The sequence below is a fragment of the Anser anser genome, assembly GCF_964211835.1.
Source record: "Anser anser genome assembly, chromosome: 2".
Taxonomy (NCBI): Eukaryota; Metazoa; Chordata; class Aves; order Anseriformes; family Anatidae; genus Anser; species Anser anser.
The window spans coordinates 112,033,619-112,048,972 of NC_139721.1; the positions used below are offsets into that span (position 1 = coordinate 112,033,619).

A 15,354-nucleotide genomic window follows, 5' to 3' on the forward strand; every position below is an offset into this window, starting at 1 on the left:
TTTAAAACCTTCCTTTGGCTTTAAAATCACCCTTAAATTTCTTTGTTTGCTCCAGTGGTTGAATATAGTCCTAGACTCTAGATACAAGTCATGAATAGTAAGTTAGATTTTTATTCTGCATATCTCTGTATCTCTGTTGTGTTCAGTGACAAATGCTCCCAGTGATGAATTGCTTTGACCTTCATACCATTTAGATTTCATGTCAAAAGTTCTTATCTTATATTTAGTGCCATCTATGGAAGCTTGAATATCATTTTTAAAGGAAACAGAATTGAGCCAATATTTCATTCATGTGGACCTTTTCTTGCCATTACTCCTATTACTAAGCCATCTTAAATGAACAGAAGTAAATAAACCAGCATAGATTTAAATATGGCCTATTTGGGTATTGAATAAGTAATCAGAAAACTGGACACTTTGAATGCTGAAAACCTGGAATAGTTAGAATTTAATACAGTTGTAATAAAGCTCTTACTAATTGATATCAGTTTCTTTCATTTTGAAAGAACGCACTTGTTCTCTATTCATTTTTGTATAAAATAAGAGATTAGCTATGTAACTTTTTATTGGATGAAAGACAATAGTTGCTCAGGTCTTACAAACATGTGCTAATTAACAAAATATTAGTGAGATAAGAATGTATTGTTCTTATTAGCAACTGAATAAAAGAGAATTGCCAATTGCCTGTATTGTGGTCTGAACATTCAGAGTAGCAACTGCATTCTGAAGGCATTGTCTGTGCCAGGACACTTGACAATGAAGGTGTAGCTTTGAGTGTGCTCATGGGGTTCAGCATCTTTCTGTCTCTATGACAGCTGTGATGACTCAGAATATTAACCAGATCAGCTCTAAATACCCCTTTAGCTAAACAGCTGTGAACCAGATAGCTTTTCAGTTGTTTAGAATATTTTTTCCCTTTCTCTTCTGTGCTTCTTTATGAAATTAAAAACTTGCATTTGTAGTAGAACAAGCTACAATAAAGCCAGTACATGCAAGTTTTAAACAGTTGTTTTAGCACTGTAATTTTTAAACGGTTAATGAAAGTAATTGTTTTAGATCTAGTCATGTAAGTGTAAAATTATGACTGTCTGCCCTATTAATCAAGTTGCTTTTGAATTCTAAAGAGATTCTGAGGTAGGAGTTTACTCAGTGAGACATAATCGTTTTCCAAGCTCAATACAGAGTAGTCCCATTATTCATGTTTTCTTCTGAATAAGAACTCTCACTGTAATTCTAAGCACTTGTGATAATTACAAAGGAGTTTTTTTTTTCTTTTTTTTCCCCTTCAAAATGCTTCCCACCCCCCCACCCCCCTTGGCATTTTAAGAGAAAGTGGAATATTATGATCATACTAAATTCTAGTCAGTGCACTTGCATTTTGCTTGGCAAATTTTACCCATTTGATTTCTTTATTGTCATGTTGTACATCTGTGTGTTGTTAAACTGATGTTGCATATGTCCCAAGTTTTGTTCATTTCAGAGTTTATGAAAGTTGGCATTTATGACTTGTCTAACAAGGAATTTGTTTGCGGCACAGGTGATTTTATATACATTAACAGTGGGCTCAGTCTATACTTTTCTAGATAAAGTCTGAGGCAATCAGTGATTGAAAATATGAGTAGATAAAAGACAATAATACATATGTGTATACATGTATGAGTTTTTTTTTCCCTTTTACTTCCATCATAGAATTGGTTGAAATTAGACCTTTGTTGCGGTAGGTATTATCTAATCTCACATTTATTTACATAATAGGTATTTACTACTATGTAAATTTTATGTATAGGTATATTTATGTGGTAGCAAATAGATGTTATGGTTGTGCTTATTTTTTTTATGGTAATGTGAGGCTTAAGTCCTCAAATTCATCTCCTCTTTCTCCCACCTGGCTTAGCAGGAGTAATGCAGCAGGCTTGTCTAGTGGGAAGCCAAACAGCCAAACCCCTGAGAAGCTGATTTGAATTTAAGCTCCTCTTTGCTGGAGCTGAATGGTGAACTCAAGGCTGAGTGTGTTTATGGCTTACAAAGACGGTATATAGATATGGTCAATGGCTTCAGCTGCTATTTTGCTTCTTCCTTGAAGCTTTTTTTTTTTTTTTTTTAGAAGTAGTCAATTTTTTTGGTATCTCCAGTTTTCTGATGGTTAACATCACTGTTTCAAAATGAAAACTTGGAGAACTGAGTGTGACTAAATGCAAAATGAATGGAGACGCATTGGGTTCGGGACAGCAGACAGCTTAGTTCAGCAAGTGCCTGTTTATAGCTCGAAAGTTTTCTAAACAACTGCAACCACCACACCACTTGTGAGGAATGTGAAGAGTAGGTGGATAAGATCATGAGTGGATGCTTTGCATTTCCTATTGGGACTACTGGTTGAAATGTATTGGTTCCTCAGGTAGTACTTTAAAAGTAGTGAGACTTTGGAAATGCTTCTTCCCCAGACAGTCAGTACAGAAATAGAAATATCTGGATCTGTCCCTAAAATGCCATAAATGCCACACGTTGTGTTTTTTTCATTTGTTTGTTTTTTATCTGCAGACTATTTGTGGAATCAATGACTATGTGAGCCAGGTTAGATTTCTTTTAGTTTAGGGTAATCTAGGTGAAAAAATTTCTTTTTGAAGTCCCACCTCTTTTAGCTCTATTTCTCTCTTTTTGTTTTGTTTTGTTTTGTTTGAGGGGGTGGGAATGGGGTGGGGTGTAGACAGAAATGAAAGCAAGATATTCTGTCATGTATCAGTAACTGGAGACTGAGATCCAAAAGGAGAAGCTATTGCTAAAGGTGTAAGCCATCCTAGCTATTTTTCGTTCATTGATTCCACTTGGTGTTATGTGGTTTTGGATTTAATAATATTTTTATTTGTATATGCATGATATAGTTATCACTGAAATGCTACTGGGTAAAGAGATCAGACAGAAAAGTGTATTCTTGTCATACAAGTAATTTATAACATTTTAAAACACCAACATAAATGATACTGACAGTTGCAGCCAGAATTCACACGAACACGCCTGAAAGTTACTGATGATCCTGACACTGTACAGTGTGACTTTTCGTAAAGTTTGCAATGAAAAGTGGCAAAGCAACAAGAATACCATGATGAATGATTTTAGTAAGCGATGAAGCCCAGGAGTACTTAGCAATTGCTATCATGTATTAGGCGGCACTTCAAAACCTTGAGATAGTTGTCAATTTTGTGGGAATCTCTGCGGAGGCAATGCAGCAGGTTGTAAAAGGCAAAGAGTCTGGAGTCCTCATCAGCAAGTTGCAAGGATGGAAGGCCTTCCCACTGAGAATAAACTTCATTTCCAATGTCGCCAGAATGAACCTAAAGGCACAAAATGATACCGTAGTAGATAATAATGAATCTGACTGGATGTAGGACAGAGAATTAAGAAATACTGGCCTTGAGGAATGCTAGATAGTAGTGTACAGCTCATAAAGTCTTTTCTGTTATGGTTTGCATTATTCTGTACAATGTTTTATATCCTCATGCGGATTTTGAGTGAATTTCAATCAGATTTTTCAGTTTATTTCCCTAAAATATGTAAGAAGCTCAGCTGTCAGTGTTCTAAGAGACCTAATGTGTTAACCAGTGTCTGGTGGAATCTGACTTTGCTGAGAAGTCAAACCTTCCTTTATGCATGGACTCATCAGTGGCATCTCCTTTTGGTTTCCTCCACCTTAAAGTCGTAAGCACTTGCTTTCAAAACTTGTTTCTCCAGCTTTGTCTCAGCCCATCTCTTAGGTTGTTTCTCTGATAACAGGCAGCCTGAAGAGCATGCTACCTGGCAAATCTTTCAACAATACATCTTCAGATGTATTGTACCTCATATTCCATTAAAAAAAAAAAAAAAAGCTGTGAGTGATATACTGACCTCTAATGTTAGAAAGCTACATGTAGGAACTTGTGTAATAACTTAGTATCTGAGGTGAAGATTGGTTTAGATCACCTCGTTTGAAAGAAGCAATCATTCATTTTCTCACATCACAGAAATCTACCTTTCATAGTAGGAAAGAAATCTGTGCCTATTGGTACTTGTGAATCTTTTTTATTTCCCATCAGTTATACTTCATGAAAGCACACAGGAGTATATCTGCGCAGCCTCTCTCACTTAGTTTATGCAACTGGTAAAAAAGAAAAATAGACCTGCAGTCACTCAAAAACATGGTTTGACACTAATGCATTTGCCAACCTCATCTTCAACTCCGTTCCATAAACAATGTGAATGAGAAGGTGGTGACAGGGTAACTGCAATGGCACCTGACTTCTACTGTTATCTTGGATCCCCACCTGAATATGGGATAGAGATGTGCTTGATTACACTGATAAATGCACTGATAAATGCACTGAGGGCCTGGATGGGATAAGGTTTCTGAGTAAGTAGTCACCAAACTGAAAGAGAGAGACCATGAGTGACCCATTGGAATGTGGTGGACACAGAGATGGTGGTACTGTTAATGCTGTCCAACTGTTCCTAGCCTAAGCAAAAGCCAGTAAAGTCAGAACCTCTTATTAACATATTGCTCACTGACAGAATGATATATAGGGACTGCCAGAGGCCCCTTTAAAAATAAACAAGCCAGAGTTGATTTTATTCAGTAAAGCTTTCAATCAATTACTGATAGCAAGGGGTATTTGAGTATGGGTTTTGTCAAAAAACAGCCTTGCTGTCTAACCCTCCAAGTGTAGGGAGAACTGAGTCAGAGCCACAGTTTTGAAGAAACAGTATGATAGGAAAAGAGAAATGAAAGATACTTTGTTGTGTGCCACATCTTTGCAATAGGCCAGACTTCAAGAACAGTTTTAAACACATTATCCATTTCTGAAAGCTATATACAATACCTATATGTATACAGACATGTATAAATAAGCTTATATGTACATGTAAGTATGTGGATGTGAAAAAACAGAAACAGCCTACAAAAATTTGCAAATTCAAATGCTTAAAGATAAAATGAAGATTTCCAGTCCTGATGATTATACTTTCCCTTGAAGCAGGTTTGGGAATATGCTGGATTATGCTCGGCAAATCACATCACATTGCCTCTTTGGAAATCACGAGACAGCAGAAAGAATTATAACTGAATCTGAGAACTTTTCAGCTATGTTGTATCCCCCTTTTTCCTCAGAATCCACTGTTTCTGTTTTTATTTACTACTGTATGTGGCTTCTTTACATCAAGAGGCTGGAAGGACTGGAAGGACCTAATACTTACCCGCCCAACTATTTTCTCCATTCCTTCTAGAAGCCGCTTGTTTTGTTCCTCAATCTCTACAGCCTTCCAGAGGATGGTGTCTGGAGCTTCTTTGATTCTTTGTACCTCAGAGGCCAGATGGATCAGGGGATCATTCCAGGAGCGCAGCACTCCCAGTACTAAATTCAGTAGGTCTTCATGCTGGTCATCCACATTAAGAAAAGGCAGTTAAAATAACAAGGCTATATGCTGGCAGTGTTAGGAGGCATTTAGAGCAATGTCCACAGATGCAGAGATCTAGGAATTTATTTCAAGACCGAGCACTGACTGTGCTCTATAGCCCTGTCTTAGATACTGCTGCGCAATTCTGATATTTTATATAATGTTTTGCAATAATACCACAAACAATTAGAGCATTTTAATGGAAAACATCTTTAAACCCTCTCCAAATTACAAACTAGTAGGAACAACTGTGCTTCATCTCTGTGGAAAACGAACAAACAAACAACAACAAAAAACACCTCTTTATGTGATTCTAATGAACATTTTAAAATCCAACAATTTATTTATTTATTTATTTCTAAACAAGTTTCGTATGGAATGGAAGATGCAAATTATGGTAAACCACTAATAGCTTTTATTACCTCTGCATAATTCATCTGTCCTCCCCTTTGAACTATGGTACTTACAGCATTAGCTCTCTGCTTTTAAAAATTATTCTTTCTTGTGAGCAAATAACAACTCATAAAGCTTATGTTTATGGTAGTGCTCAACCATTTCTTCTTTCCTAGATACACTGTATCTGAACACAACCAGACTTTATATACCCAGATGGTGACACTGCCATTGCAAAACTATTACTGTTTAAGATTTCTCCCTGGCACACACATATTCATACACCTGTGCTTACTTTTTTTCTACAGAGTATTTTCAAATTCAGTCTGTGAGCTAAGCTGAAGAAGACTGTCTTCATCTTTGTCTAAGTTTATCGTTATTAAATTTATGTATTTATCAGGTTTCTTTTTGCAAGTAGTTTGCAGTATTTTACACTAGGGTCTTTGTATATGGGCAATAATGTGACCACTTTTGCCTCTTGGTAAGGAAGGGTAAGGATAGCTGTATAGCATTTGTTAAGTATCATCAATGTCTTCAGTGCCTGGGAAACCATTTACCTCTGCCTACTATATAGCCAATGAATTTTTATGTTTGTTAATAATTGTCTATAAGGTGTTCAAAAATAATGCTCAAAGGATCTAGTATTCTGAGTACTGTACAAATATAATAACTGGCTTTGCTCCATGAAAGCAAGTTATATTGTAATTGGAAATAAGATGCAATGACTGAATGCAACATATAGGAAAAGAAAAGGAAAATAAGTGTTACTGGACTTGTATATTCTGTATAGTCGGTAGCTTAGTATCTGCAAATGTCTTTTTTCAGTGCTTTTTTCTTCCTGGCTTTTTTACTCTGAATGGGCTGATTTCCATCTGTCTGCTACCTCTCTATTGCTTTCCCATTTTTTTTTTTTTTTCCCCCCCTCTGCTCTATCTCACACTGAATGACATTAGAAATGCGACTTACGTGAATCTGCTGAGCTTGCTCCTTGTCTTCAGGAGTGGTTAAGGAGGAAGTGTGGCAGCCATTAACAGCTTTTGTAATGAAACCCCGACCCTGAGCATAGCGTTCATCCTGCAGATCAGCAAGGAGAGGCATTATTGATATAAGTAAGAAGAGCTGCAATTCAAACACTATATTAAGTAATTGTTCCATTGTTTTTATCACTGTTTTATGCTGTAAATATCAAAGGCTTCTGGTATTTAGAGTGAAAACCAACCTGAGACACAAACTTGTCCCATAGATAAAGAATAATGGGAAAATACTATTTTTAATAGAAGCATTGGGGATCTTAGCAATGGTCAGCACTATAAGCAGATTTGGTCACCATTGGGACTATCATTGCCTGTGCAGCAGTTATATTTGTTTACTTATTGAAGGCTTTCATATGTTAACATATGTTTGTGCTTAAAAAAATACTGAATTGGATTTTTATGTGTTCTCTCTCTCAGGAAAAGATAAAGTACTTACAAATTCATTGAACATTTCTGAAGAGAGGAAGTGGATGTAGTGTGAGAGTTTAACCGCACGGTCAAAAAGTTCCCCAAGGGAAACTTGGCAGTTGGCAGATCCATTGGGGCAGATAGGCAAGGAGGTCACTCCTTCCTTTGTCAGGAGCATGTTGGACACCAGAAGGACCACCAGCAACAAACCTGTTCAGGTTTAGAACAAACCAAGATGGAAATATTGACACGTGCATTTAGAAGTAACTATCAGAGGCGGATGTAACCAAACAGGATGCAGGATAATGTTGGCTGTGCTCACAGCATCTTCTGTTCTGACTCTTGAAAATGAATAGAGGAGGGAAGCACGGTCATTCGATTATCCTTCCTCCCCTCCATCATCCTCGATACACAGGAAAACACCCTACAGAGATTGAGCAGACACAGTAACCTGTGTTACAGTACACTGTATTCAAAAGTCTCTCCCTATTGTGCCTTACTTTATTATACTGTGATAAATGGAAGAAAGAAAATCAAACTTCTTCACTGTGTAAATATAGATACATAATTATATTTGCACAGATATATAAGTTTGGAAAATATTTTATTTTACTTTATTGTTTGTTTCTTCTCCTCCCACAAATCCTTTTCTTCTTTGCTAACATTTGGAGTTTAAATTACTTTTGTGGAAAGGTGGTTAGGTCACTCTTTTAAAGTTCTGATTGTCCTGGGAGTTCGTTCAAAGGATTTAGCAGCTGTGCTGTTTTGCTATTTAGAGTTTAACCCTAAATTACCTACTGTTAAGAAAACAGGGAATATTTGGCATTTCTGAAGAACTTCTACACTGATACTGAAGACTTCTCATTATTGAAAAGATGAAACCTTATTTTTTTAAAAGCTTTAACATTGACAGGGTGTTCTATTCAGCAAAATAAAATATGCACAGAAAGACAATGAAAAGCTTTAAAAGTAAATATTTGATAAACAAAAGACACTATTCTGAGCTCTGAAGGTTTTAGTTCTGGAAATTGGCCTGCTACATGCATTGGTTCACTCGAATCACCACTGATGCAAAATTAAAATAGACTCCATATATCATCAGAGCTCTCCTGAATTTTATCATGTGGCAGGCTTCCTTTTATCTCTCAGTTCAAGAAAGGTGACCCATTTGTACAATGTTAAAGTAAACCATCATCCTCCCCCATGAACAATGTCCTGAAATTAGAACAGTGTTCTAGGCAATAATTCTATTAATAAGACTTGTTGGCTTAGAAACTTGAGAGTAGTTATGAAACCATTCACTTCAAAATTACTAGATTGCTTCTGGACTCTGATGATAATGACTTTAAGTCATTGCCTTCTGAGTTGTGAGTAGCAAAGAAGTCTGGATCCAGTCTTTTTTGTGCAGGTGTCATAACCTGCAAACCAATTTTCAGTGACACTGCTCAGTGCAAAGGTAGTCTTAAGAGATCAAAAACTGAGTAAAAAAGGGATCAAACTGCATGCTAATTCCAAGGTTTGAACACTAAACATTTGAAGCGGAGACAAGTTTCACTATTACTTGAAAACTGGATGTCTTAGAAGACCTCAGTTTCTAGAGTTGTTACCTGTCAGTTACTTCCAAATTCAATCTAAAGTAAAAAACAAACAAACAAAAAAAACACATAAAAGTTATCGACAAGTGAATGGCTAAAGTCTTACCTTTCAATGAAGCCCCCTTGGTGCTCATGGTAGAGATCCTGTAGGATGACTTGCTCCACCAGAAAGAAGTCTCAATACTTGTTCTTATTTTCTGCACATACCAGATTTATATACACCATCCGGGGTCCATTTTGCATACATTCAACAGGTCGTGGAGTTTACCTCGATAATTACAAACATCAAATTGCCTTTCTTCCACATTCATATTCAGTATTTTTTTTATTATTTGTAACTGTGAGAGGGAATTTCATTAACAATTTCAGTTGTGGGATCCTGAGTATGGTTTGATGAAGAGAATGCCAAAATTTTGCCCTGAAAATGCCACTGTTCCTGGAAAGCTCTAGTTGTCAATTCTGAGGCAGGTATCCTCAATGTTTATAGCTTGTTGTTCCCCCTTCCCACAGCTGTCTTTTCATCCTTCCATGTCTCTTCAGCTTTCCAATGTTCAGCCTTCCAATGTTAAAATTCTGACTATTTGGGGAAGGGGAACAATACAATGTTGACAGTAAAAGAAACAGCATAAATTGTCTAGAGAGGGATAATGGGGGCTTCTGGAAAGACAGGTCATTATATGTAAAGTTATAGATATGACATCCTGGGTATATAGCTTCATACAGTTAAGAAAGAGATTACATAGTCATGATATAACTGGTCCTCAGGATGAGGTATGTTTAGAGAAACAGGGGCAGTTCTTATATTAAAAAAGTAATAATGTGTAACAACGAAGAGGAAGTTGCATGTTTACTGTTTAATCATAAAGTTTAATGATTAAATCAGCATTATTTAAAGAACAAAAACAAATCAGAAACCATAAGATTATTTTCTATACATGAAAACTCTTTGCGTAAAAGATGTACATTTTCTACCATACTCAAAACACATGCTGTCGTAATCAGTGGGATTTGTTTCCACATCTGATGTGTCTGTGGTAATCTACAAACTAGCCTTAACAGGTTGGCCCTGTTTTCTTGTTGTATGAGGCTCACCTGTATGAATACGTTAGCAAATGTGTAATCTCTCATCTGTTTCTCAGATCCATTTACCCATGAAAAGACCTTCTAAATTAGATGATTATAATGAATAAGCTATACAGCATTAATGAATTTTCTTGCCTTTAGACAACTTGTTCTGTACTTGTGGAACAGGTATTTGTGTAATCCCAAATCCTTCATTATTTCATAACTACGGACATGGTTTTTGAAGCAGTGACAAACAAAGGAGAAGAAAGGTAGAGCATATAGAGGGTAAACCATGGAAGGCATTCCTTGGGAAACAATAATAGAAGATGCTTAACCAGTAAACCATCGGCAAGTAGCCTACATCTACTAAGATCTAGGATGATTGCTAGAACAGTTTATTCTGCTCAGAGTCTGGATCTGTTTTGTAAACTACTGAGTAAATGAAGTATCTGCCTGCATCTGAAAATAGTGACAATCTGATGAAGGCAATAAAATTAGAAAAGGGCCACAGACAAAACTCTAGAATGGATGGTAGAAAAACAGCTGTCTTCTAAAACACAGGTTTAAGTTCTTGATTTAATTCATCTTCTTACCCAATGAGATTACAGTTGGGCCTGAAAAATTCTTGTGCCTTATAATGTTGGAAGAATCCTGTGAATAAAAGGAATGACCATTTCTAAACCCACCATTTGCTCTTTCATTTACCAGTCTGCTTTTCTTGGTATTTTCAGGGGTTAGTAGGTGATACCAAAATAAGGTATAGACTTAATATCAGGTAATAAAGGAAGGCACTCACAAAGGCAGCAGGTAAACTCTATCATTTTTGGAGAGAGAAGCTTTTCTCAGGCCTAACAGCATCAGCTAAAGTCAGGATCCTCACATGACTTATGTTCTAGAAAAGCCTGTCTCTTGCTCTATAGAGGAAGATAAGCACCTTAAATACAGACTGTGGAGTGGTTTATATTAAACCATTGCATGATGTTTTAATTAAATCATTCTACCACATAATAATATATGTTGTTTTTCTCATGCCTTTCATCCTGAAATACTTTACAAACGTGAATGGACTAAAATTCTCATTAAAATAGGCAGAAGGAGGGAAGAAACTCTCTGTAAATCAGGTAAATATAAAGTAAACTTTTATCAGCTGTGAGAACTGATGTAGAAGTTGTTTATTCATAGTTGCACAAAAAGGGGGAAAAATTCCTGATTCCCAGGCCTACGCTTTAAATAAAGCTCCTTACTATTACTGAAAAGAAAAAGGGAAAAAAAAAAAAAGGAAAAAACAGATGAGAGAAGAGAATAGAAGAGGAAAAGAAGGAAAAGATACAATAACCAAAAATAAATAGGTCAAAACAATAATTTTCTTTTATCAATTAGGAACTGGGTTCTGTTTAAAAGTTGAGAAAAACTTAAAAGTATCTGAGAATGCTCTCCTCTTCCTTTTGAAACTGTCCTTTTTATATCCCCCAAAAGACTAATCTAGACAATTCCTCTCTAAATGTTCCTTACAAACTGGTAAAGGTAGCTGATCCTAGCCCCAAATAGCATCCTAGTTCTGACAGTACCTCAGGACAGCACTGCAAATAACTGGAGGAATCAGTATTGAGAGGAATGCTACTAGAACAACTTAAGGTACTACAAAATGGCTGTGATGAGCTGTATGTTTCCATGTCCTGTCTTTTACTTTTGCCTTAAGAATTGAATTGATATTTTCTAAATTGTCACACTTTTTATCTTCAAGAACTTTTCTGGAAACAAAATTATAAGGCTGTTACCAACGAGTGTAAACAATATGCCAAAAGAAGGACTTGGTATATGCAGGCTTATATATATTCATAGATTTTAGATCATTACTAGAGCTTCATAGACTTTACATGTGATAGATCAAAATTACAGACAACAACATTCAGTGATCATTTCTCAATAATCTTATCTATCTGCCTCATATCATGTGGCAGACCATGAGTTAGACTTGCATTTTGATTAAAAACTATTGATCAGTATTGAAAAACCAGATATTGCCATCCCATTTTATATATAAAGTTTTTGAGGTATGCAAATTGTTATGGCTGATTGATATCTATCACAGAGGAATTATTATTATTTTTACTTTTTTAGTGTACCAGTTCCTTGCAGAATAGTTCTTTTTAAAAAGGGGAATTGAAAAATGGGCAATATTACCTCATTTTGTCTTTTACTGAGCTGGAAGTATGTTTAATAACAGAACATTAGTTAATGTAGAAATTTGAAACTCAAAATTTTAGGCTATGTTTTTAAAAGATGATCTCTGTGTTTCGTATGCACATGACTGAGCATGCAAAACTCAGTTTGCATGTAAAATCCCTATATGTGATCTGAATGTTTGATTCTTCAGATAGACTCTGAAAGAAAAGTTTTCTGTGTTCCTAATTTGTTTATGTGAATCAGAGTCGAAGTAACAACAAAAAAATATATATTTGTCTTCCTGTTACAGAATAGTTTACAAAGTTAACCATTCAACTTAATTTAGTGGTTGTCTTTGGAAATAAACAAAACAGTTTGATCTGGATCAAAAACAAATCCTTAGAGCACTTTAATGATTCAAATGTGGAAAATACATTCTGAGGAAGATCATCAGATCATCAACAATATTTTTTTCAGTCTAGATGGTTTCAAATGTTGTTGTTGTTGTTTTTTTTCCTAATTAATCCTTACAATGTGCATGAAAATTCAAGTGATTTCCAAGGATTCTGTAAAACAAGGGCTTTTCTTCTCCCTCTTCTACATTTAGGGAACAGGAGAATTTAAACAACATTCTCTCCAAATGGTTGTCTCAGCAGAAACAGCAAAATGGGGATTGGATGTTTTCTTACTGTGATCTCTGCATGAAGGGTGGTAAAAATAGATAAGAACATAAGGGAAAATGTTTCCATGTGAAGAAATAAAAAAGGTGAAAATATCTGGGAAATTTTTAGTTGACTTTTAATTTAAGTACTAGTGTGGTTTCGTACAATTTCAGAAGTAGACATAAAATAAAATGGCAGGATGTGTTTCAGAAATTATTTTTTGTCATTTAGGATGACATACCCGAGTGCAGCATGAAATATGAAGTGTGAATCCCAAGTAGAATTCCAGGTAATGTTCACCAAAGAAATGGGGGAATTGGCAAAGAACAAAGTAAATGTTAGCTTGTGCATATTGGTCCTGATACTTGAAGCTGTTTGAAGCATGTAGCTCTGTCTTCACCAAGGCCATGACTATATATTATCAAATAACTTATCATTGAATCATAGAATGATTTGGGTTGGAAGGGACCTTAATGATCATCTAGTTCCAACCCCTCTGCTATGGGAAGGGACACCTCCTGCTAGACCAGGTTGCTCAAAGCTCCATCCAACCTGGCCTTAAATACTTCCAAGGATGGGGCATCCACAACTTCTCTGGGCAACCTCTTCCAGTGCCTCACCATCCTAAGTCTACCCTTGTTTAAAGCCATTCCTGCTTGTCCTCTCACTCCACTCCCTGACAAAGAATCCCCCTCCAGCTTTCCTGCAGGCTCCCTTTAGGTATTGGAAAGTTGTTATAAAGTCTCCCCAGAGCCTTCTCTTCACCAGGCTGAACAACCCCATCTCCCTCAGCCTGTCTTTAGAGGAGAGGTGCTCCAGCCCATTGATCATCTTTGTGGCCCTTCTCTGGATTTGCTCTAACAGGTCCATGTCTCTCTTCTGCTGAGATCCTCAGAGCTGGCAGTATAAATTTGATCCCGATCACACATAACTGCATTATATCACTTTAGTTGAATTATCTGTTATGTACACTGTAATGGTACTTACGCTGGCTTGATACCTGATACTAGATTTAATTGGTTGGTGGAGAATGGATGATAGTGAACTGATATCTGTTAGGACAAAGATATCCTACAAACTTTTTGTATAAATGTGAAGTGGCAGAGTGAGCCTGTGCTGGTTCAGCATTTCATATCATGTGGCTGCAATATTATTTCTCCTATTGCTGAAATACAATTTCCATTTTTCAGAGCTAGAAAACTAGTGATTTTAAGACAAATTCGGTTTTGTTAAAAACTAATAAGGGGAATCTTCCCTCCAAAAAACCTTTTGAATGGATTCCTGGGAGCATTGCTGTACATCTGAGGATTTAAACAGTTGTGACAGCTTCTTCTGTCTGTCCAGTTTCAGTTCTGTTCCAATTCTAAGATAGTGGATTTACATATTGGGCCATAGTTGGCCAAATTTCCAAAGCTGTAAGCTACAGTTCTGTCCAAATGGAGATGTATGACATCATGCAAGTGGTGCATTTGTTGACTTTGACACATAGGATGCATTTACTGTAACAGAAAAACATCACTGAAATGCTCTCTTAGCTTCAAGAAAAGGTATGCTTGATTCTGAGACATGTTGAATGTTACTCCAAAAGCTGAAGACCTAGTGATTTAAACAAGTCTATATATTTTGATTATTTTCCCATACATTTGCTTTTATCTCTTAATTAATTTCCAACAACTATGTTCTGCTACACTCAGAGAGCTGTTTAGCATAAAATTCTAATTTCAGCTGATCATTCCTCAGTCTAAAGAACAAGTTTCAAGAATTTACTTAGGGTAGGCTTGCCGCAGTGGAACTCACTAGTGGACTGGGTAATTATTTGTGTTGTTTTAAGTATTGTATTTGTATCACACATTTTTAACAAAAAGCAATAAACAATAAAATGAACATCAGAAAGCTGCAATTTTACTGTTAACAAGTAAGAAATAAGAGAAATAGGAAGTTGGTTTAAATATTTGCATATTTTTGGTTCTATGGATAAATGCACCACTAAAAAAACATTTTCTTAACAGCTTTGAGAAACGAGTCTGTAAAAGTAAGAGGATTTTTTTTTATTTTTTATTTTTATGTTTTTTAATTACAAATACACTGGAAAGAGCACTGAAGTGTGCACAGAGATTTTGAAAATATTTCAGTAGCTAAGTATTTTGAAGGACTGTGGTAAATAAGTTTTTGTTCTATCACGTGGTGTTGGATTTTATAAATAGATAATATCCTGAAATAGCAAATGAAGATTTTGTCCTAAGTTTTAGAAAAAGTGCATCTTCCTGAAGACCCATTATTCCTCCTATGTGAGGTACTCTTTGGTCAGATAATTTCTGATATATGCAGAAAGATTTCATGGAGAGGAAAAGGTGAGTAGAAAAAAATGGGGGTTAGGGGTGGGGAGGGAGGGCAGAAGTGGTATTACCGAAAAGTTGAAAGCAGGCAGAGATCAGTGCTAGCATTTTTGCTTCTTTGGGAGGATCTCACTCTTATATGTGCAGTTATCAGAGGGAGAAGCACATATTGATATTTGAGATTGATCAGTTTCATAATGGGATAGAAGTGATACTGAAACAATGTGATCTCTACTTGATTATCCTTAAGGAAGTATTCAGTGTCAGATGTTTC

The 15,354-nt window shown here is 36.0% G+C and overlaps 1 protein-coding gene across 1 annotated transcript; it reads right to left on the minus strand.

Moving 5' to 3' along the window:
• Positions 1 to 2,926: 2,926 nt before the first annotated feature.
• PRL (prolactin) lies at positions 2,927 to 9,112 on the minus strand. The gene is made up of 5 exons (XM_083827197.1): positions 8,958 to 9,112; positions 7,285 to 7,466; positions 6,781 to 6,888; positions 5,221 to 5,400; positions 2,927 to 3,329 (listed from the first exon to the last, which is right to left on the minus strand). The coding sequence occupies exons 1-5, from the start codon at positions 8,983 to 8,985 to the stop codon at positions 3,138 to 3,140; spliced, it is 690 nt and encodes a 229-aa protein (XP_083683323.1). The 5' UTR covers positions 8,986 to 9,112; the 3' UTR covers positions 2,927 to 3,137.
• Between the last annotated feature and the right edge of the window lie 6,242 nt (positions 9,113 to 15,354).